Consider the following 24,868-nt stretch of genomic DNA (forward strand, 5'->3'; position numbering starts at 1 on the left):
AGCTGATGTGGGCTGTGTTTACATGGAATGGAATGGGTCCTTTCGTTCAACTGAACCGATCATCTTCTGCTACGTAGAGACATTTGCAGCCATTCCTGGTCTTCATGTTCCCAAACAACGATGCAATTTTTGTGGATACCATTGCGCCATGTCATCGGATCACAGTTGTTCGACCGGCCAGAGTGGCCGAGCGGTTCTAGGCGCTACAGTCTGGAACCGCGCGACCGCTACGGTCGCAGGTCCGAATCCTGCCTCGGGCATGTATGTGTGTGATGTCCTTAGGTTAGTTAGGTTTAAGTAGTTCTAAGTTCTAGGGGACTGATGACCTCAGAAGTTAAGTCCCATAGTGCTCAGAGCCAATTGAACCATTTGAACAATTGTTTGCGATCGATTTGAAGAACATTCTTGACAACTCGATCCAATTATTTAGTCACCCACCTCGCCTGACACGAACGCCACTGAACATTTATGGGACATTAGTGAGAGATCAGTTCGTGCACAAAAGCCTGCGCCGGCAACACTTTCGTAATTGTTGACGGCTATCGAGACAGTATGGCTCAGTATTTCTGCAGAGGTCTTCAGCAACATCTCTAGTTCGTGACAAGTCGAATTACTGTACTGTGGTGGGAAAAACGAGATCCGACACGATATTAGAGCGTATCCTACAACTTTTGTCATCTCAGTACAAAACAATCTTACACAATGTCCCAAGTCTTGACGTGAGCGTACACTGTGCTGTTACAAGTGTGCAACATTATCGGTGGAAGTACCTCTTCAGTTTTGAGATGACCTCACACTAAAAAATCCACAGGATTGAAGTCAGCTAACCTGTGAGGCCAAGCTAGAGCCTCATGGAGCTACGCATCGTGGAGCACATTGACGCGTTCGATGTTATCATACAACAGCAGCGAAATGTGCGGGTGCCCCATAATGCACAAACCAAATTCATGGGCTAAGGGTGCAGTTAAAGGCCATCTAGATGGGGACTTGGCCGAAAAGTTTACGTTATTCCTACTAACTGCGACATTGTATCGTACAGAACTCAATGGCATCTCGTAGCCACATATTCACAAGCATTTCGCAACGATCCGTCAACGGATCCCTGTTTACGTGAACGTTTTTATATTTATTATCGTATACCTTAACCATGATTGTTATGTACCCTGTATACGTCTCACTTAATAGTATAAAACCAATTTAAGACAAACAGCTCGGTAATCAGGCATCTGGGAATGCATAGGAGGGTTTCTCTTAAGCGTTGCCATGTGGCTAACACTGATGTTATTGAAACTGCTACTACAAACACCACGCGGAGCTTGATTTCCAAGGCAGTTTTCTATTGAATGGTTGGATCCATTTTTTTTTCTAATTTTGTCTTTACTGGTCGCATTTCCCTAATAAAATGTGATTTCGTGTTTGTCGGTTGAATAGATTTTTATTACGCAGCGGCCGAAAGTACATGCAGTTTCAAGCGGGCTACAAAATCTACCTTTCATAATTTTGGCTTCAGTGTATATTCGCCATTGATAAAACTGCAGCACGCGCTTTGAAGCAGTTGACCTTGTGCAGTTACCTCTGTTATATACTTACTGCGTAGTCGCTTTGTTTCGCCACCTGAGCTGCGAATATAAACGGAAAGCCATTTCGAACTGCGTGTACTGGGGTGATGTTTATGCTTGTGCTAGCTATTGGAGCTGTACTTGTTTATAGTCGCAAAGTATTGTAATCGCCGAGTTAACGGTCCCCAAGGTACGTTAAGGCTTGTAAACATCGGGCACGCTACGTCGAGTACCGATGTCGTGACATGTGTGGCTCGACTAAATAATGAGGGTCACCATGTAGCGTGGTCGGGACGGTTGGACTTCAAAAAAGCAAAGGACAGAAAATTTCGCAAGTAGAATGATAATAATAGGTACAAATACAAGTGTGGAAAATCTCAGATGTTATAGTCTTTTGGGCTGAAAATTATTGAAATGCATCTACAAAATGCTTCAAACTAATCCAGCTTAAGGGTAACAGTTAATGTTAGTTAACACTGAGCGGAAGAAAAATTAACGGCATCCGGCTTAAGATCAGTATTGGAAAAGACAACAAAACATAATAAATGTAGAAGGTCTGATATTGTCACCCCAAACGAGAATCAAAGTCCAAATCCGATGACACGCATGCCCATGAAATACTGCTCTTAGCACTGAAAGCACGTTTATTGCTGATACCAAAGTGTAGTCGTAACAGAACTGACTTCCTGGAGAGAGAGTGCAGCTGTTCGTACAAACAACGACTATTGAAGAGTATACAAACGTAAGATATTTCGAAAACATCACGGCAACGATATACACTTAATAATAAATAGTTCTAGTGTTCAATTTTGAACTGGCAATCCGCCACATGTTAACCAGCGATGCTTTCCGCTATGTCACATTGCATTGCATCCACAGCTCGCCGCAATATTAATTCATGGCAGAGGAAAATGGAACCAAGAATGATACCAGATGTAGATTACGGAGGTCTTACTTGGTCAGATAGTAATGTGCCTTCGAGGGAGTGAAAGTAAAATGTCTAAAGCACAGCATTGTTTGGGATTGAAACTTGGAGCAGAAGACATTTGCTGAAGAAAGAACAGCATCCACGTGAAATGTTGTGCTTCATCGAGATATTAAAATTAAGGAAACACGTAAAATCACTTATGAGAATGATGATGTCGATGGAAAACGTTTCCCATAGGAAATGACAGTTCAGACGTTGACATTCTGGTGACTGGCATTTCAGTCACCGACATGATCTCTGGTACAAAATACTCTCGCTACTCGTGCCGCATCAGAACAGAATCGTTCCGTGATACTCTCCATCGCCTTTGTCTGGAACAAAACTGTCGTAATGTCTATGATATTATATGGCCGTTTCTGATCTTCATGCTTCGTCTGGACATGATACTGCTGTAGAACGTGTCGATGTTTATCATGATAGTAGCAACCGGTGGAACGTGAACGACATGGTGAATTTGGTGCTAATATCACAATGTTGGGAAACAGCTTCCACATAGGGCCAAGTTTATGATCGTTACATTAGTTGCTATATTAGTGGCGGATGGCAACGGGCTCTAGACAGAGAGATAGTACAGAGAAATTCGACGAGTTGATTACGTTTTCGGCAACATACCCTCTGGATCTCGCGCCACACATAATTAATCAGACCAAACGCGGATGCCACTTTCTGCAATGTGAGTGTCCCTAATACAATTACTCAAGAGGGGTAAATTCCGAAAATCGTATATGCTGTGAAGGACATCGATGCAGTTCAGAGTACGAATGTTGAAAGAGAATTGGTTTTGTAATCTCGCTAGTATTTCTAGGAAGAGCATTGAGAGCATCCTTCTGATTTTATCTGAACTGAATTAAGTTAGCTCAAGTGATGTGAATGCAGCCAGTGGGGGTGGTATCAAAGAATACCGCTCACAATTGCTGAAACTGCACTGTAATCAATAAATCGTTGAAAATGAAATGGAATCCGATTCTTCCGTTATCTGCGGATAGTCACCTTAACATTGTTTTCAGTGTCCTCCATAGACACTTGTAGCCCGGCCTTAACCTCACCACTTTCGACATCTTTGGCGTTATTAACGAAATTTGAGTCTCCTACCTGAATTATTTTCAGAAGTGTTCTACTGCTAAATAAATAGTTATAAGAAGTTCCCCAATCAAATTAAATAAAGATCTCATTTCATCTGCGGGTAACGTCCTTATTCCTCCTTCCTCAGCCCATCTAATTTTCCATACTGTTCTGTAGCAGCACATGGCAGATGCTGCGTTTATCTTCTGCTCCGTTTTCCTCACTATCCATGATACACGATCGTACAATGCGGTGCTCCAAAGGTACATTCTCAGAAATTTATTTCTCACATTAAGGCCTGTGTTTGATACTAGTAAACTTCTCATGACCAGGAGTGCGCTTTCTGGCAGTGCTAGCTGATTTTTATGTCCCCCTTGGCCCGTCAGTCATGGGTTATTTTGCTGCCTAGGTAGCGCAATTCTTTAAAGTCGTCTACTTCGTGCCCGCAATTTCTGATGTTAAGTTTCTCGCTATTCTCCTTTTTGCTACTTCTCATTAATTTTCCCTTTTTCTGGTTTACTCTCAGTCCACATTCTGTGCCCATTAGACTGTTCATTCCATTCAACAGCTCTTCTTCACTTTCGCTGAGGATAGCAATGTAATCAGCAAATGTTATCATTCTTATCTTTTTATCCTAAATTTTAATCTCTTTTTAAAAACTTTCTTTTATTTCCGTCACTGTTTCTTCGATGTACAGATTGAACATTAGGCGCAGAATACAGCATAGCTGTCTTACTCCCTTTAATTAGAACACTTCGTTGTTGGGCTTGTTCCATATTGGTCCTTGTACCTACTGTACATCACCCGTCTTTCCCTATAACTTACTCCTATTTTTCTCGGAATTTCGAACACCTTGCAGCATTTTACACTGTCGAACGCTTTTTGTAAGTCGACACATCCTATTGGCGCATATTGATTTTTCTTCACCCTTGCTTCCTGTGTCAAGCGAAATATCAAAACCGCCTCTGTGGTGCCTTTACCTTTCCTAAAGCCAGAATAATCGTGTATAACGTACCCTCAATTTTCTTTTCCACTCTTCTTTATATTGCTCTTATCAGCAACCAGGGTGTGTGAAATGTTAAGCTCCTCGTACTTACCTGCAATTGATATGATCGGCATTTTGCGGATTATATTTTTCCAAAACTCTAGTAATGCATCGCCAGTGTCGTAGAGCCTGAACACAAACTTGAATAGTCACTTGGTTGGAAATTTTCCACCAATGATTTTAGAAATGCAGAAGGAATATTATGCCAGTGGCCTTGCCGCAGTGGTGACACCGGTTCCCGTCAGATCACCGAAGCTAAGGGCTGTCGGGCTGGGTTAGCACTTGGATGGGTGACCATCCGGTCTGCCGAGCGCTGTTGGCAAGCAGAGTGCACTCAGCCCTTGTGAGACAAATTCAGGAGCTAGTTGATTTAGATATAGCGGCTCCGGTCTCGGAAACTGACATACGGCCGGGAGAGCGGTGTGCTGACCGCCCTTCCATATCCGCATCCAGTGACGCCTATGGGCTGGCCGGTCGGTACCGTAGGGCCTTCATGGCTTGTTCGGGAGGAGTTTAGTTTTAGAAGGAATATTATCTATACGTTATGCCTTATTTGATCTCAAATATTCCAGAGCTCCTTTATGTTCTATCTCTGATATGGGATCCCTTGTGTTTTCCCTATCAGCTTCTTTATCACGTTGTCAGACAAGTCTTCCCCTCATCCAGGCCTTCGATGTAATATTTCAACCTATCCCCTCTCTCCTCTCCGTTTAACAGTGGATTTGCTGCTACAGTCTTTATGTTATCATCCTTGCATTTAATTTTGCCGAAGTAACCACGTCTTTCCTTGAACATTTCTGTACTTCCCATGACCATTTTTGTACTTCCTATTTTCGTCTGTCATTTGAAATATTTCTTCTGTTATTCAAGATTTCTTCGAAGTTACCTTCCTGGTACCCATGTTTGCCTTACTGTATCTGTAATAGTCATTTTTAGACATGTCCACAAATTTTCAACTGAAGTGCCCACTCTGGTATGCGTTATCGATATATTCACATCTTTAGCGAACTTCAACCGCGTCTCCTCATTATTCAGCACTTCAGCATCCCACTTCCTACCACATTAATTCTTCCGTAAGAGTCTCTTAAACTTCAGTTTGCTCTTCATCATTTCTAAATTATGATATCTGTATCTGCCTTAAAATCCAGTGTCTGATTTCGGAATCTTTGTGTGACCATGATGTAATCCAGTTGGAATATTTCCTTGTACCGAGACTTTTCCATGTATATCTCCTCCCCTTCTGATTCTTGAACAGAATATTTGCTGTTACCATCTGAAATTTCTTGCAGAACTCAGCCTTTGCCTTCTCTCATTTCTACTACCAGGCCGTATTCTCCCGTAAACCTCTCTTCTAGTCCTCTCCCTATTCTCGTTTCCCAATCCACAACGATTATTGAATTTTCATCTCCCTTTACATACTGAATTACCAGTTCACTTTCGCTACATAGTTCCTCTCTTTTCATCTTCTGCTTACGACTCTCGTTGTAGGAATCTGGAGATAACAAACCTATTACTCAATTGTCGCCGGCCGGGGTGGCCGAGCGGTTCTAGGCGCTACAGTCTGGAACCGCGCGACCGCTACGGTCGCAGGTTCGAATGGATGTGTGTGATATCCTTAGGTTAGTTAGGTTTAAGTAGTTCTAACTTCTAGGGGACTGATGACCTCGGAGTGCTCAGAACCATTTGAAGCATTTTGAACTGAATTGTCACCCTATAACTCTCTCTGCCCAACTTCCCTATTCACAGCGAATCCTACTCCCGTTATACTGTTTTCCACTTCTGTTGATGGTACCCTATATCCGCCTGACCAGAAATCCCCATGACTTTAAACAGAACTGAAATCAGAAGTTAATGTTCTCAAGAAGAAATGTAAGAATTAGAGTGTCTGTGCACCCTTCTACCCTGAACTAAATTTTCAGTGTCTCTCTCATGGTTCCATCTGTGACACATGAGGTCCTTTGTCGAGTTATGTGGAAAACATATCACTAGGGAACTAATTTATCTCTTATTTGTTCACTGATTCACTTACTTCATCACGCATTATTAGAGCATCTAAATCACTTTCTTAATTCTAAATAGGCAACGTTAGTGAGTTAACATAGCAGTAGATGCAGTACATGAACAGTACATAATAACAGTAACAGGTACAGTAAACATTACAATACACATACTGCAGCATCAGTGAATTGTAGGGATAAAAATAATGGCAACTGAGGCAGCAAACGTATACATAGTAAATCATAAACGTCGGCCTAATTACCAAGAAAATGTGTGTGAAATCTTATGGGACTTAACTGCTAGGGCCATCAGTCCCTAAGCTTACACACTACTTAACCTAAATTATCCTAAGGACCAACACACACACCCATGCCCGAGGGAGGACTCGAACCTCCGCCGGGACCAGCCGCACAGTCCATGACTCCAGCGCCCCAGACCGCTCGGCTAATCCCGCGCCCTAATTACCACTGCAGTAATAAATTTCTCTGCTACTTTTGTCGAATGTGAACAATGACAAGTATCAGAAGTATATGACAGCACTAGAAAGGAAATAAAATCTGAAGAACAAGTTCTGGTCCTGAGAGGCTCCACAAGTGTAATACTGGCCACCGAAACTGAAACAGTAAAAAAGATAGCAAATAACACGTCTTTAGTTACTGTGTGTTTACAGTATAGAAGGAAGAACAGACTATTAAATTTGCACTTGAATTAGGGTGTACACGGTGCAAAATTTATGGCACTGAAGTGCTACCGCGGACAGCAAAAAGAATCTAATCCGGCTGAGCGCTGAGTTGAACTAACAAGTGTAAGAACAGAAGGAAACTTGCCGATTCGCTGCGCTGTCCAGCGCAGCTGTACGCGTCTGTGGGTGCACCCGGAGAACGCTGGTAGCCTGCTTGTGAAGGAGGAGCAGTGCCATTACGTGTACAGCGTGACGCGCTCTGCCTTAGCTTTGCAGTCTTTCTCGCACGAATTTACAGAAACTGATCATTAAGAAAGGATTTTTACATTAAATATAAATCTACGTATCACCTTAATGGTTAAATGATCTCCTTAATGGTTATACCTGCAATAACATTGACATTTAAGGAAGGTATAGTGCAAAATTCCAAGAGTTTTCAATGCATAAAAGCGGACGCTATGGTTTTGCTTTTGGTACGTATTACAGTATACGATGCCGCGTATAAAATTTAGATAAGATATCGAATTTTGCTTTAGACTTGGGAAGAGGTCTCTGTCTCTAATCTCTAATGACCTCGATATTGACGGACTTTTAACTCTGATTTCTTTCTTTCAGACTCTGGCCCTCATGGTCCCCGATTTAATCCTGGGTAGAGGCAGTGACTTTCCCCTGTTCCAGGCCCTGGAGAACTGACGTATGTCCATTCATAAGCCTGTCGTCAGAATGAGCAGCGAGGTCTTCCCTGAGGATAAAGAACGTCCTGGGCGGGAGACCCCCTCTCCACCCCTTCCTCGTGGCATGGCTAACAGAAAGACTGCACTCTATTTGCGGTCATGGGCTTACGTCACAGACTTTACCCTCTCTTTACTTTTCCCTCAATGTTGGTGTGCCCACAAATCCCCTTGGGGAAGCTGTAGTTTGCGGCGTTCAGCACTCACAGATGGAAACATGTGTGAGTATGGAAATCTGAGACAAGACCAGAGTTAAAACCATGTGACATATGTTCCAATTTGGCTCAACACATTCACTCTATTTAATTTTTTTAAAGGAGAAGAAGAAAGCGTCCATTGCTCGCCCATCGGCAGTATAACTGACAGCCATTGTTGCGTCCACATGTGGAGCGCTTTTGCACCAATGTCATCGTCGGCCTTGAACTTCACTGGCAGAGGACCGCCCACGCCACCGCCGTAGCTTTTGCCCTTAATCTGATTGTGCGCCATCAGCGCCGTATGTGGTGCGTGCGCCAGTAATTGAGTTGAACGTCGCTCCTGCCGCAACAGCGGCTGCGCTCGGCGAGCCGTACACATGTGGCAATGACCCCAAACACCGCCCCGGCCAAAACACTCGAAGGCTAGCCAGACTTAGCAGTGACTGTAGTGCTGCGTTCACCGAGCACGCCAGTAGTTCCAGATACCTATACGGAGTTAGAGTGGCCAACGCCGCTACGGCGGCGATGTTTCGTCCACACAGCGACGAAAGGTACGGACGGGCGATAGAAAAGTGCAAAATCGAAATTCAATAAAGGAAAAAAAATCCAGTAGCTCCATCATCTTTGTCAGGAGTAACTGACTGTCAAAACTGCTGCTCTAGTGGCCTTATACAGCCCATAGACGGCTTCTGATTAGTGGTCATTACGTACAACTTCCCAGACGGTGCAACGTTTCCTTTGGTAATGCAAACGCTCCCGAAATAGCTTGTATACTGCAACGAATTTATCTGACTCTTCTCTACATGGAAAGCTCGCTTCCGTTTACAGCTAAGATTGTATCCGCTGTCAGGTTTGAATGTCTTCTCGCACATTCTCATTTTTACACGCTCTTTAGTTCCAGAATCCCAATATGTAGATACATGGGAGAAACCTTCCATTTGTCAAATAATATTTTGTGTTTGTTTGTGTGGCTGTGCTCAGCAACTGCAGATTTCTCCAGTTCTCGATTTTAATGTGCCTTTCATGTTTTGCGCAGCCTCAGTGTTCCTGGCATTTAAACAACAGTGCCGTCACGAAAGACTTTGTTGTGTGTGGTAAACGTTTTTTGAACTGTCCGGTCGTTGCTAGACCAATAAAGCATCCCCTTGTTTTATTTACGCTTACAGTACCTCTAGCTCATACGGTGAATGTAAAAACTACTTACGCACCTAGATATATCCGCTCTTGAATTTGTTCAGCATATAAATCAGTGCCATAACGAGAACACTGACTACAGATTTGAGTGTTTTCAAAGTCAGGTTCAAAAAGTGAAAAAAAAAAGAAATACACGTCACGTCGGATAATATAAATTTGTAAACTATCGTCCGTTTCTGATAGTCGACAACTGTTCGACGGCATAACAGAAAGTAATTATACGACGTTTTTGCAGAACCATTTTCGGATTCAGCCTGTATTGCTTTCATAGATCCCATAATACTAAACTATATCGTAATATTTAACTATACTGTAATAACGACCTAAGTAAAAATTGACAAGAATAATACACCACACGAAAGACCACTGTCTTATTTTACACAGCGCATCAGCAGCTGCAGTGAGAATATGCTAAGGCAATTTGCACAGCAAAAATATCTTCAACTGGGCCCTTAGTTAGTGTGAAATGCGCTCAAGCAAACAGAAAAAAATCTTCTCCTTCCTTTTTTTGTATCTTTGTCGCACATCGGCGCAAAGTCGGCCTGGTTGTTAGCGGATTTAGCATGTTCAATTTAAGGGGTAGCCAGATGCTCTTCCTGTCGTTACCCCGCTATCCCACGAGACGGAATACGTGTACCCCAACTGTCTGCATGTAGTGTTAGCCGTGTGAAAGTGAGCGAAAGTTTGCTAAATGTTTGTGAATCGTGTTAATTTGTCAGGAATAGGGTAGCAGTAGCAATACGTGGGATGTGGAAAACCGCCTAATAACGACATCCAGGCTAACCAGCACATCGTCCCTCGTGGGTATTCACTGGACGCGTTCAGTGCGGGTCCGGGCCCCTCCCCGTTTCGAAAACGGCGCTTTAGCACGCACAGATATCCAGACGGGTAAGGAAGCAGCTACAAATGCGAAAAATATGTGCCAATAACTGGTCCGCCAAACAGTTTATGGTAATAGCGAAACGGAACAAAGAATGGCGTTCTGAAACGTAATACCACTGAACCTGACATCATGTATTAGAACAACCATGGCAAAGAAATTGCCAAAGTTTTACATTATCAGCAACGACTGGTACCTGTAGCCTTCGTAAAACCTGTTGGTCATATGCACGAAATTTTAAATGAACGCAGAACGTCCAGAAATCACTAAATTGAAACACTCGATGGTACGAATGACGTCTAGAGGAACGAACGAAAGGGGTCACTTCTAACTTTAAGACTCAATGTGAATAAAGGAAACCGACCAATATTTATAACGACAGCTGTTTCGAATTTTTCTTGTGAAAAAGGTGTTCGAAAAGCATGACAGCATCTACAGAGAAATTTACTAGTTAGCTGGAAACGCATTTTTCCTTCGTGTTTTATAACTACTCTGTTTACTGTAAGTGTCCACAGATTTCTTCTTTCCTCATTCCGTGACAATACGAGCATACGAAATCCACCTTCTCTTCTGTTTGCACACCAAGTAGCAGCGCAAACTGGCATTGTTTCTCACTACAAGCAGCATGAATAGGAGTTGGTCAAATACATACTGCACATAAGTTAGCGTGCTTGCTTCAGAACCGTCCTGGTTTTACGATGAATACATTCATATTCGAACTTCTCAAACATAGTTCTCATTGTCAGGTAGAATCACATGTTTACGCTGAAACGCGTAAAATCTGTAGAACCTTCTGCCTGACAAAAGTGCGAACACATACAGAGTCCATACCAAATCTGAAAATAATTCAAGTACGATACTGCAGTCGTTTTAAGCAGGTGAAAATGAGACGGGGAATATGATACTGCAAGAACAATTCAAGAGAGCATTGAGAGATCTTTGTGGTGGAAAGGAGGTCGCTAGAGCACACAGACGATGTTCCTTCAGAGATACGACGCCCTTGATAGGGCCAGCCATGGCAAAATTATTGCACCCAATGTGCAAGACGTGTGACACAAGCGAAGTACTGTAAGACTTAAGGAAGAATGTAGTGGTTCCAATGCCAAGAAGGTACGTACTGACGTGCGTGAATACTACCGAGGCACGGTTCAAAATATACACTGAGCAAGCTCTGAAGAAAAGCAAGAAGAAATGTGGAAGTGAAATTAAAGTTCAGGGAGAAGAAATAAAAATATTGCTGTTAGACGATGACATTGTAATTCTGTCAGGGAAAGCTAAGGACTTGAAAGAGCAGTTCAACGGAATTGTAGAGTGAGTTAAAGGCTTGAATATACTAATCAAGGACAAATGGATACAGGTTGTGGCAGTAATACAAAGATAAAGAGGTTTGCACAGCATAGAGCTGCATGGGGAGCTGCAACAAACCATTCTTCGGTCTGAGCAGCGCAACAGAAGCAAGACGTTCACACTCAGGTTCGACCTTTAGAATGAGTAAATAATTACATTTTACTTGAAGATGATGAATGATCTAACCGCCATTTAGTGAAGAATTATTTTATCGGCAGCTCTGTTCTATTGTGAAATATGTCTTTGTCAAATACCTACGACTGTAGGGCACAGCCTGCACATTGGGTGGAAGGGTTCTGCCAAAATGCAATGCACGTGAAGGAGAGCGCATACAAGACTCCAGTTGCGCTAGTTACAGCCCCTTCGAGTGTTTCGATTCTTGTTAATGCACGGCAGCTCACAACCAACGAATTCACAGGCACGCTGCTGAGACTCTGACAGATCGGTATAGCTCTTACGAAAGTTTAAAAAATTACGTACGTCTTGTCGAAAGATTTATGGCGCTGGATTTGCGCCTGACGTGGTGAAGTGAGGCAGCCCACAACGATGTAAGCACTGTAAGGGATTTAAGAAAAAATCTTCTGTTTTATTATGTGGTCTCATTTTTCTCTTCCAAATTCTTCTTCCATATTCGACGTTTCGTCTCCTCTGCTGGAATATTCTTAAGCAATCTTCAGTGTTCAGCAAATTCTGGAATCATGAAAGAAAAATCCCAGCAGAGAGATCGAACCATCGAATACCGTAAGAAAGGTGCCTTAGCCTAGTAACCCAGAATATTTTAACTTCAAGGTAAGTATTACTCATGCATTAAACTAAAAGCAGACTTCATCGGACCCAACATTTATTTGTGGCAGTAAAATTTCAGTCTCTTACTGTTGGAGCGAGGGAATTTCACTAGATGTTTTCAGTTTGCTTTTCTATTGCTCTTTCCTTACTGTATGGAGTAACGATACTAACTGTCGGATTTGACCATGTAAGCTCTCTGCTCGTCAGTGCAATTCGAATTACATACAAATCTATATCCTACAAGTTCCCCGAAATTGTAAGCCCTCTCATATGTAATGTTTAGACATATTAATGTGTATAGTGAAGCTGTCTGAATGCACCAATAGTGAAATTTGAACAAGAACAAGACAGACTTACTTTACGCAACATACTTATAATGGAAGCAGCTAATACTCATCTGATTTGCGTGAACCAAACGAATTGTAATAAGCAGCGAAACTTACACGGGTAATTTATAAGATATTGTGCTTATATCACAGTTGCTTGCTTCAGGAACGCTGGGAAATTGTTTGGAAATGAAAAGTGGAACAGAAGATATTTGCAGAAGAAAGAACAGCAAGCACGTGAAATGTTGTGCTACTGTGAGGCGTCAGAATTGATGGCACGCGTCACATCACCTAGGAGAATGACAACGTCGATGGAAAACGTTTACCAATGGAAATGACAAAAAAATTGTTCAAACGGCTGTAAGCACTATGGGACGTAACATCTGAGGTCATCAATCCCCTAGACTTAGAACTACTTAAACCTAACTAACCTAAGGACATCGCACACATCCAGGCCCGATGCAGGATTCGAACCTGCGACCGTAGCAGTAGTGCGGCTCCAGACTGAAGCGCCTAGAAACGCTCGTCCACAGCGGCCTGCTTGCCCTCAAGTACCACGAGAATTGTACGATGGTACCATGTAATGCCACCATAGGACATCGAGCCACCACCACCGAGTTGTACACGTGAGTAATTAGCATCGAAAAATATTCGCTTTCCATATGTCGGGATGAGGCAGAAATGACCAAACCAAGACAAAATTGACTCTCAAACATAGGCCCTAAGAAGCGTACCTTAAGAGCTATGAGCACTTGTCTATTAGAACAGGTGTATTTCACAGTAGCGAAGATGAACAAAGTCTCATAGTTCTTACGGTATGCACTCTAGAGCTAATGTTGACGGTACTGTTTTTCTAGTTTTGGTCCAAGCTACAACTTCCGAAAATACGGAAAGGAAAGAGGTTCCAGTAGAACAGATTTTTTTTCACAGATAAAGTTTTCATAGCTCTTGAGGTATGCATTTTAGAACCAATGTTTATCAGACGTTTTCTCTTCCAATGATCGTTCCTGTGATATCTCTGAATACGTCTTTGTCCTATGGGCTAAGACTATCGAATCACCGATATTCGCTTTATCATGTGGGATATAGCTTTTGAATCACCCTATTATGTGCATGTCAGGAGTAAATCCAAAAGTGTTTGACAAGAACAACTCTAACTATTTATCGGAAACTAACCAAAGCGATTACTGTATACACTGCTCTATTGCTGTAGCGGAGGCAACGATAGGTAACACGAGCAAAGAATAAATATTTATCTGAAAGAAAAGGAAGCTGCTATCGGAAAATGCTATTTATCTATCTACCTCAAGAGGAGAACACGGCATGCAGCTATGAATATGTGTGCTTATCAACACCTAAATGGTTATAACAAGACGATCCTGAACTATTTACCGGAAACAGAAAAAAATCGAATACCCCACAATGGACCCACGTTTGCAATGGGGTTTACGACCCATATTACAGCAGAACGAACTGAATCGATGTTGTTTAAGTCATTTGTTGCTTGTATGACCGGCCGATGTGGCCGAGCGTTTCTAGGCGCTTCAGTCCGGAACCGCAGTGACGCTATGGTCGCAGGTTCGAATCCTGCCTCGGCATGGATGTGTGTGATGTCCTTAGGTTAGTTAGGTTTAAGTACGCTACTGGCCATTAAAATTGCTACACCACGATGATGGCGTGCTACAGACGCGAAATTTAACCGACAGGAAGAAGATCCTGTGATATGCAAATGATTAGCTTTTCAGAGAATTCGCACAAGGTTGGCGCCGGTGGCGACACCTACAACGTGCTGACATGAGGAAAGTTTACAACCGATTTCTCATACACAAACAGCAGTTGACCGGCGTTTCCTGGTGAAACGTTGATGTGATCCCTCGTGTATCGAGGAGATATGCGTACCATCACGTTTCCGACTTTGATAAAGGTCGGATTGTAGCCTCACACTATTGTGGTTTATCGTATCGCGACATTGCTGCTCGCGTTGGTCGAGATCCAATGACTGTTAGCAGAATATGAAATCGGTGGGTTCAGGAGAGTAATACAGAACGCCGTGCTGGATCCCAACGGCCTCTTATCACTAGCAGTCGAGATGACAGGCATCTTATACGCATGGCTGTAACGGATCGTGCAGACACGTCTCGATCCCTGAGTCAACATATGGGGACTTTTGCAAGACAACAACCATCTGCACGAACAGTTCGACGACGTTTGCAGCAGCTTGGATTATCAGCTCGGAGACCATGGCTGCGGTTACCTTTGACGCTGCATCACAGACAGGAGCGCTTGTGATGGTGTACTCAACGACGAACCTGGGTGCATGAATCGCCAAATGCCATTTTTTCCGATAAATCTAGGTTCTGTTTACAGCATCATGATGGTCGCATCCGTGTCTGGCGACATCGCGGACTCGCACATTGGAAGCGTGTATTCTTCATCGCACAAACTGGCGTATCACCCGGCGTGATGATATGGGGTGCCATTGGTTACACGTCGCGGTCACCTCTTGTTCGCATTGACGGCACTTTGAACAGTGGATGTTACATTTCAGATGTCTTACGACCCGTGGCTCTACCCTTCTTTTGATCCCTTCGAAACCCTACATTTCAGCAGGATAATGCTCGACCGCATGTTGCAGGTCCTGTACGGGCCTTTCTGGATACAGAAAATGTTCGACTGCTGCCCTGGCGAGCACATTTTCCAGATCTCTCACCAACTGAAAATGTCTGGTCAGTCGTGGCCGAGCAACTGGCTCGTCACAATACGCCAGTCATTACTCTTGATGAACTGTTGTATCATGTTGAAGCTGCATGGGCAGCTGTACCTGTACACGCCATCCAAGCTCTGATTGACTCAATGCCCAGGCGTATCAAGGCCGTTATTACGGTCAGAGGTGGTTGTTCTGGATGCTGATTTCTCAGGATCTATGCACCCAAACAGCGTGAAAATTTAATCACATGTCAGTTCTAATATAATATATTTGTTAAATGAATACCCGCTTATCATCTGCATTTCTTCTTGGTGTAGCAATTTTAATGTCCAGTAGTGTATTTATCGTTATCTAACCGAAGCGATTAGTGTATAAACTGCTCTACTGCTGTAGCGGAGGCCACGATACGCAACACGAGCTAAAAATAAATATTTATCTAAAAGAAAAGGAAGCTACTATTGGAAAATGTTCTTTAGCTGTCTAGCTCGTGTGGAGACTGCCGTAGGCAGCTACGAATATGTGTGCTTATCAACATCTAAATGGTTATAACGAGAAGATCCTGAATTATTTATCGGAAACAGAAGAAATAGAGTAACCGAGAAAGGCCCCACATCTGTAATGGGATTACGACACACAACGAACTGAATCGATGTTGTTTACGACATTTCTCGCAAGTGCGCTTTGTCACTGGTAAAAACCGACTGCTAGTATCTCAATTTTCTACCCATTCGAAGAGTGTGCGTGGTGGCGGTGACAGCTGACGGTGACAGGTGTGGTGTGTCGCGTGTTGCAGCCGAGTGGAGCCTGGTGAGCAGCGAGGGCGGCGCGCCGTCCACCCCCACGGAGCGGAGTCCCTGTCCGGGGCGCCTGGGCCACGGGCTCGACTACGTGCTGGACCCGGCGGAGCTGCAGAGCTTCGCCGTGCAGATCGCGCGCGGCATGGCCCACCTCGAGCAGCGGCACATCACGCACAGGTGGGCGCGGCGTCAGCCACTACTCTGCTATCACTTAGGACTTGTAACTTTGCTGTTCGGTAAATGGCATTTTCGGTCATGATCTGTAACACTGTTAAATCTCACTCTGTAAGGTGGGCATGCCATTTCGATTTTTGTAAGTTATCGCTATGCACGTCAGAGAGAGAAAAAGTTATGTTACAGTTAATCAATCTTTGGTGTTGTTGTGGCGCAGTCTGATACATTCCTGCACTGAAGAGCCAAAGAAACTGGTACACCTCCTTAATAACGTGTAAGGCCCCGGCGAGCACACAGAAGTGCCGCAACATGACGTAGCTTGGACTCAACTCATGTCTGAAGTAGTGCTGGAGGGAAATGACAACATGAATCCTCCAGGGCTGTCCATAAATCCGTAAGAGTACGAGGGGGGTGGAGATCTCTTCTGAATAGCACGTTGCAAGGCATCCCAGACATGCACAACAATGTTCATGTCTGGGGAGTTTGGTGGCCAGAGGAAGCGGTTAAACACAGAAGAGTGTCCCTGGAGCCACTCTGTAACAATTATGGATGGGTGCGGTGTCGCCCTGTCCTGCTGAAATTGCCCTAGTCTGTCGGAATGCGCAATGGACATGAATGGGTGGAGGTGAGCAGACAGGATGTTTACGTACATGTCACTTGTCAAAGTCGTATCTAGACGTATCAGGGGTCCCATATCACTCCAACTGCATACGGTCACACCATTGCAGAGCCTCCACCAGCTTGACATGCAGGGTCTATGGATTCGTGAGGTTGTCCCCATACCCGTACACGTCCATCCGCTCGATACAATTTGAAACGTGACTCGTCCGACCAGGCAACATGTTTCCAGTCATCTGCAGTCCATTCTCTATGTTGACGGGCCCACGCGAAGCGTAAAGCTTTGTGTCATGTACTCATCAAGGGTACACGAGTGGGCATTCGTCTCCGAAAGCCCACATCAATGATGTTACGCTGAATGTTTCGCGCGCTGACACTTGTTGATGACCCAACATTGAAATCTGCAGCAATTTGCAGAAGGGTTGCACTTCTGTGACGTTCAAATATTCTCTTCAGTCGCCGTTGGTCCCCTTCCTGCAAGATCTTTTTCCGGCCGCAGCGGTGTCGGAGATTTGATGTTTCACCGGATTCGTGATATTCACGGTACACTCGTGAAATGGTTACACGGGAAAATCCCCATTTCATCGCTACCTCGGAGATGTTGTGTCGCATCGCTCGTGCGCCGCCTATGACACCACACTTAAATATTGATAACCTGCCATTGCAGCAGTAACCGATCTAACAACTGCACCAGATACTTATTGTCTTACATAGGCGTTGCCAACAGCAGCGCTGTATTCTGCCTGTTTACACATCTCTGTACATGAATACGCATGCCTATACCAGATTCTTCGGTGCTTCAGTGTAGTTGAAGTGTGGTAGGTGACGGACGTATTCAGTAGTGCTGTGTTGACTTGTGATTATAACTGTTAAATGAAGAATGATTTACTGTAGATGACGGCAAGGATAAATATGATATAGATATTGGGAGGCGAAAAAATATAAATTTTGAATACGGTAATTTGTTTGAGGAGAAGAAATCTGAAGTAAGTCTACAGCACTACGCAGCCAGTTTGCCGGAATGATTATTGTCAGCTAGTTAAAGTTGTTTACTTGCTCAGTGCTGAGAGAAAGACGATCCCACATCCCTATGTCATGCGTTAACGTATCAACTGATTAATCTGTTTGGTTTCTATAGAAATTCTCTGTTAGCATTATGCTGTTTTTAAATCATTGTTCACTTTGTATTGTTCAGACCAATGATACAATGTACTTGTGAAGAACACTCTGTCTTTTTGAATACATACTTCATTCTAAAATCTTTGTCTTAGAATATCATTTCATAGGAATAGTTCCTGTCCCCACGCCACTTTCTAAAGAAGGTTTATCATTACGCATTACCACACGGTAGGTAACTGTTTGAATACTGTTTGGAAACTGTATTTAACAATAGAAATCTAACTTAATCGCTGCCTGCTTGTTGTTTGCTTTTCTCCTTTCGAGAAACTTGCAACAATGTTGTCAAGACGCAAGATAAGTGGAAACTTTTATTAGGGCCAGGTACTTGTTTTTAATTCATTTGCGCATTTAAATAAAGACAAGTTTTATTCATACCAGCTATAGTTCAATCCAAATTAGTTCTGTTTTAGCATACGAGTTTAAGTTGGATAACAGTTTGCAGTTCCATAGCTTTGGTAATATGTATACGTTTTAAGAAGTGTGGGGGGGGGGGGGGGGGTAAATTAGAGCTAATTTCAGTACAGAAACACACAGTGGGGAACTTCCATCTTTACGAATTCACAACCTGTTTTCCTCCGACTTGTTACAGCCAACGTTTTAACAGTTCCTGCTGTTATTGATCAATGTAGCTGTTACACTCTAATTAGTAACACACAGGGTATCACATATTCATACGGTACGTAATATTTCTTAAAAGTAGAAAAAAGTTCCTGTGGTGATATGTCCCGATACCGAATACCTGTTGAAGCACGGCCCAATCAGCTCTCTCGTCTCCATCTGTGTGCTACGTAGAAGTAGACACTATAGGCAGCGCAGTATATGGTTTGCACGCACCCTGACACATCCGTCAGCCATTCTTCTCAGCGAATCACACATTCCTTCAAATATACCAAGTTCTATTCGGATTACGTCATTGGGGAGTGATACCACATTATGCTAATACCTTTGTAGTTTTGTTTTCACCCAGACGTGTTTCAGCACTTCTTGTGCTAGCTTCAGCGAGTTTCTTTGTTTATTTTGCTTCTGAAAAATTGTTGTTCCATGTCAGTCTTTAAAGAATATTTGGTACAAAATATTTACATTTGAAAAATGAGCGATTACTGTCAAATATTTTACAATGCTTTCCATACAGTACAGAGCTGAAACATATTCACTGAGTTGAGGCATTCTGTGCTGTTTATTTACGATATGCCCAAAGGTTCGAGTTTTTCATATATTTGGAAATAAAGTGGATGTATGCATTTGTTTACGTACCTCACAAGAACTATTGGATATTTATACCAGTAGCTCTAGGTCTCCTACGCAGTCTGCACATTGTCATCTGCAAACAGCAAACCGTTATTTCATTTATTTATTTATTTATTTTTAATTATGCGTTTCCGACCGAAAATCACTATTTCTCGTTTTATTTAGGGTGTCACTTACAGTTTTTGATGTTCCGGTGTTTTCACTTTGTTTGTGTCGAGGTAACACGCTTATTTCATTCTCTTCCGTCGTTACATGTGCATTATCTACAGTTCATTCGGCAAGTACAGAATTTTCTCCGCCGTGACGTGTTCTGGCTATGTAGTGCTCATTTATTTGGGGAGTGTTTGTTTGGGATGTGGTGCGCAGATCTGAAGTATTGTTCACGTTTGTCGTGCTTAGTTAGCAAGCTGTTATGTATTGTGTTGTTGGTTCTGTATGCTAAGTTAAGTCTTTGCCCACACTGTGTGCCCTTGTTGTTGCACATCATTACGTGCCATTTATTGCTTACTGTCTGCTGATCTGTGTTACGTCTGTGTGTGTGTGTGTGTGTGTGTGTGTGTGTGTGTGTGTGTGTGTGTGTGTGTACGTATCGATATTATGAGTTGCTGTTTTGTATTTTGTTGTTTATTTTGTCTACTATATTCGTATCAAACACATTCTCCCGTGCAATACGTTTTATTGCGTTCAGTTCTTCTGTGTAATAATTCTTGTTCATGGGTGTTCTGCTCAGTCTATGTAATAAATATCCGAAACTGGCATCTTTATGAGTTATGGGATGATTGGATTAGCTATCAGTGACGGTTATGGTGATTGTGGGTTGCCTATAAATGGTGAACTCAATTTTGTTGTTTCTCTTGTGTATAGAGAGAATTAAGTAAATGAGTTTTCCTCCTCGACTAATCGATCATCACATTTAAAACATCGCGGTGAGATACTGTCACACAGTCCGTACAAAATGGATTGCAAACTACAGTCGTTGCCTTTCTTCAAGGATAATTTTTCCTACAGCGCAGGTAATACATTGCGCAGACATCGGTGATACATCCAACCTGCTAATCTCTTTGTCAAAATTGTATGGCCTTGTGAGTTTGTCACCGATATTTCTCTCCTATACACTGATAGTAAAGCGATCCTGATGTCTCGCCATGATTGCTCTAGGATTTCCATCTGCCCATACGTCTGTATTGCTGTAATACTATGCCATCTCTTATGAGTCTTCCCTCGTTTGTAAGTAAATTTCTGCTTTTAAATAGCACATCTTCAGCGACCCACATCTCAACTGACTCTGGTTTCCACGCGTATCATTATAGGAACTTTTCTTCCGGTTTTGATGGATACTACCTCCTGTAGGAATAGATGATACTCTTTTAAACATCCTTTATATAGGGTGTTTCACAGTTCCTGTTAGAGGAATACGAATAAAGTTTTGATAAGGACCCTTGCCCGGACGTATACTGTTTGGACTTGAAGTAAGTTTGAAGACTGGCTCACTTTCATATCTGCCACTTCGCTGCACGCACTCAGTTGACACAATGAGCTCTGACGTGTGTGCGGTACGAGGTGAATCTGCGAAGCTCGCTTACAGACACAAGGTTTACAAACCCTTGTGGGTGTCCGTGGAGCACCACAGTCAAACCTCCTAGACCGTACGTACCAGTTCCTCGCAGATGTTGTTGCAGTCGGGCGAAAATGGTATGTGATGGACTGAGGCAATCCGGAAAGCATTATCCATTCATGTCTTGTGCAACTCTGCCTTTATGTACCGCATCATGAAGCGCGACGTTCGAAAGTGGTGCGATGTTCAAACTTACTTCACAACCAAACTCTACATTTTCCAATATGGATTCCTAATCAAAACTTTTTCTAGTAAATCCCTTCTACGACCCTTAGAAGTCTGTAATAGGAATTGTGAATCGTCCTGCGTAACTGAGTGTTTTCGTGGTGCAGTAAATGATCCATAAAATGTCATGTAATATTTCTGCAGTATTCCTTTTGGCCATCTTCAGAATGAGCCAATAGACTGAAGCAGCATTCGCTCCATACCGCGCTGTTGCGTAGGTGATCGCAAATACACAAGCTGCAGAGACATTGATTGGTGGCAGAGTGTATTCATAAACTGAATCTGTGGCTATACGGTCGATCCATGTTGGTGTATCGATATGTCATTATGAGCTTCACTGTAGCAACGTCTTTGCGATTTTCTTAAAGAAAGTGTCGGATTCCATGATCTAACCAGGCTAAATCTGGTATCCTTATCAATCACATTCTTCCTCAGAAGATGTGTAGCTGCTTCTTGCACACCCACGTTTCAAGAAGATGAAGTCCTCTCTAGAATTTCGACTTCTTCCCAGCGCGAATAGTGATGTCCCGAAATAACTTGTAACTTCCATGGCAATATGAACGCGTGAAACAGATGGCGTACAGCTTTGGTTGGTAACTTGTTTTTACGGTTACTGTGAATTGTAATTATTTGTAACGGCTACCTTAATGTTTGGCCACTCCTACACACCATAGGTACAGTTTTGTCACTTTGCCTATACTGTGGCTGTCTGCTTTGCTGGCATACGGCCGCGGTGGTCTAGCGGTTCTAGGCGCTCACTCCGGAGCCGCGCGACTCCTACGGTCGCAGGTTCGAATCCTGCCTCGGGCGTGGATGTGTGTGAAGTCCTTAGGTTAGTTAGGTTTAAGTAGTTCTAAGTTCTAGGGGACTGATGACCATAGATGTTAAGTCCCATAGTGCTCAGAGCCATTTGAACCATTTTTTGACATTTGCTGGCATATGTTGGGCACCAAATTATACCGAGAGAGGTGGCACAGTGATTAGCACACTAGACTCGCATTCGGGAGGACGACTGTTCAAACCCGCGTCCGGCCATCCTGGTTTACATTTTTCGTGATTTCCCCAAATCGCTTCAGGCACTTGCCGTAATGGTTCCAGTGAAAGGGTATCCTTCCCTAATCCGCCGGCTGCGGTGGCCGAGTGGTTCTAGGCGCTTCAGTCCGGAACCGCGCGACTTTTACGGTCGCAGGTTCGAATCCTGCCTCGGGCATGGATGTGTATGGTGTCCTTACGTTGTTACTTAGGTTTAAGTAGTTCTAAGTTCTAGGGGACTGATGATGTCAGATGTTAAGTCACGTAGTGCTCACAGCCATTTCAATCTTCCCTAACCCGATGGTAACGATGACCTTGCTGTTTGGTACCCTCCCCCGAATCAGCCAACCACCAAATTATTTTGTGGTCTATCTGGCACGTCATACACTAGAAAACTAGCTACGCTGACATTCTCCTACTCTATCGGTCGTTTTACATAGTGATAGCAGCCATATGATGATCAAATTTGAATGGTTAGAATGTCGCTCCAGACTTTCCCCAGTCTTCATGCTGTACCTGCTTCGCAAGGATCCACAGGTCGTTATGTTCCATCTGTAGGATTCAGGTGACGGTAGCAATAAAATGATTTTCCCGTTAAACATCTGTACATACTGACTCTTTAAATGAAATATCAATGAGTTCAAAAAGGATGCACAGGTCTACTTGGCGCGCACGTAGTCATCTCGACATTTCTCAATGCACGAGGCGTTTTTCTGTCGAGCACATCTAGTACGGCTTGACTTTTCGTATGAACAGTAATCGCGAATTGTGGCCTGCTGTGATTCATCGAAACGGCAGTAAGTGCTATGTCACAAGGACTCCATGACCCAAGTCCTAGTCTCCGTCAGCTATAGCTTCTAGGATATATCCAGTTCACCTGCTCACTGGCATAAGTCACGAGAGTGCTTTCTGTATCGCGTGGGACACATAATGAAGCTGTCGGTGTGATTTGGTGTGCGCAGGGACCTGGCGGCGCGCAACATCCTCATCGACGAGCACAAGACGCTCAAGATCTCCGACTTCGGGCTGTCGCGGTCGGGCATCTACGTGAACACGCGCGGCAAGAAGGTGCCGCTGCGCTGGCTCAGCGTCGAGGCCATCCGCGACAACCTCTACTCCAGCAAGAGCGACGTGTGGGCCTACGCCATCGTCCTCTGGGAGATAGGCACTCTCGGTAAGTCCCCACAATCGAACTCCAGGCAGGTACATTTCAGGCACTCTGTTTTCCCACTTCCTATAATCAGATTAGCTTATTAGGAGGGAGTGTTCAATTTGATCGCTCGTAACCAAGTAACAAATATTTGTGCATGGATTCTCGGCGATATGACCGGATAAAATTTTCTTGTGCTTCCAGCCGTTGCAATTCCCCCCCCCCTCCCCCCCCCCCCCCCCACCCACCCACTTGAACTACAAGGTGCATTCAAGTTCTAAGGCCTCCGATTTTTTTTATAATTAACTACTCACCCGAAAACGATGGAACTGGCGTTACTTCTCGACGTAATCGCCCTGCAGACGTACACATTTTTCACAACGCTGACGCCATGATTCCATGGCAGCGGCGAAGGCTCCTTTAGGAGTCTGTTTTGACCACTGGAAAATCGCTGAGGCAATAGGAGCACGGCTGGTGAATGTGCGGCCACGGAGAGTGTCTTTCATTGTTGGAAAAAGCCAAAAGTCACTAGGAGCCAGGTCAGGTGAGTAGGGAGCATGAGGAATCACTTCAAAGTTGTTATCACGAAGAAACTGTTGCGTAACGTTAGCTCGATGTGCGGTTGCGTTGTCTTGGTGAAACAGCACATGCGCAGCCCTTCCCGGACGTTTTTATTGCAGTGCAGGAAGGAATTTGTTCTTCAAAACATTTTCGTAGGATGCACCTGTTACCGTAGTGCACTTTGGAATGCAATGGGTAAGGATTACGCCCTCGCTGTCCCAAAACATGGACACCATCATTTTTTCAGCACTGGCGGTTACCCGAAATTTTTTTGGTGGCGGTGAATCTGTGTGCTTCCATTGAGCTGACTGGCGCTTTGTTTCTGGATTGAAAAATGGCATCCACGCCTCATCCATTGTCACAACCGACGAAAAGAAAGTCCCATTCATGCTGTCGTTGCCCGTCAACATTGCTTGGCAACATGCCACACGGGCAGCCATGTGGTCGTCAGTCAGCATTCGTGGCACCCACCTGGATGACACTTTTCCATTTTCAGGTCGTCATGCAGGATTGTGTGCACAGAACCCACAAAAATGCCAACTCTGGAGGCGATCTGTTCAACAGTCATTCGGCGATCCCCCAAAACAATTCTCTCCACTTTCTCGATCATGTCGTCAGACCGGTTTGTGCGAGCCCGAGGTTGTTTCGGTTTGTTGTCACACGATGTTCTGCCTTCATTAAACTGTCGCACCCACGAACGCACTTTTGACACATCCATAAGTCCATCACCACATGTCTCCTTCAACTGTCGATGAATTTCAATTGGT

At 43.7% G+C, this 24,868-nt stretch overlaps 1 protein-coding gene and 1 pseudogene across 1 annotated transcript in view; both read left to right on the top strand.

Moving 5' to 3' along the window:
• The window catches only part of LOC126473435 (uncharacterized), an 860,366-nt gene that overhangs the window by 793,439 nt on the left and 42,059 nt on the right, over positions 1-24,868 (top strand). Inside the window, exons 18-19 of the mRNA XM_050100479.1 lie at positions 16,296-16,476; positions 23,353-23,564. Of these exons, the coding sequence (XP_049956436.1) occupies positions 16,296-16,476; positions 23,353-23,564 (393 nt within the window). The remainder of the gene's footprint in view (positions 1-16,295; positions 16,477-23,352; positions 23,565-24,868) is intronic.
• On the top strand, positions 4,859-4,976 carry LOC126475620 (5S ribosomal RNA; annotated as a pseudogene).

This window comes from Schistocerca serialis, chromosome 4 (assembly GCF_023864345.2).
Source record: "Schistocerca serialis cubense isolate TAMUIC-IGC-003099 chromosome 4, iqSchSeri2.2, whole genome shotgun sequence".
Lineage (NCBI taxonomy): Eukaryota > Metazoa > Arthropoda > Insecta > Orthoptera > Acrididae > Schistocerca > Schistocerca serialis.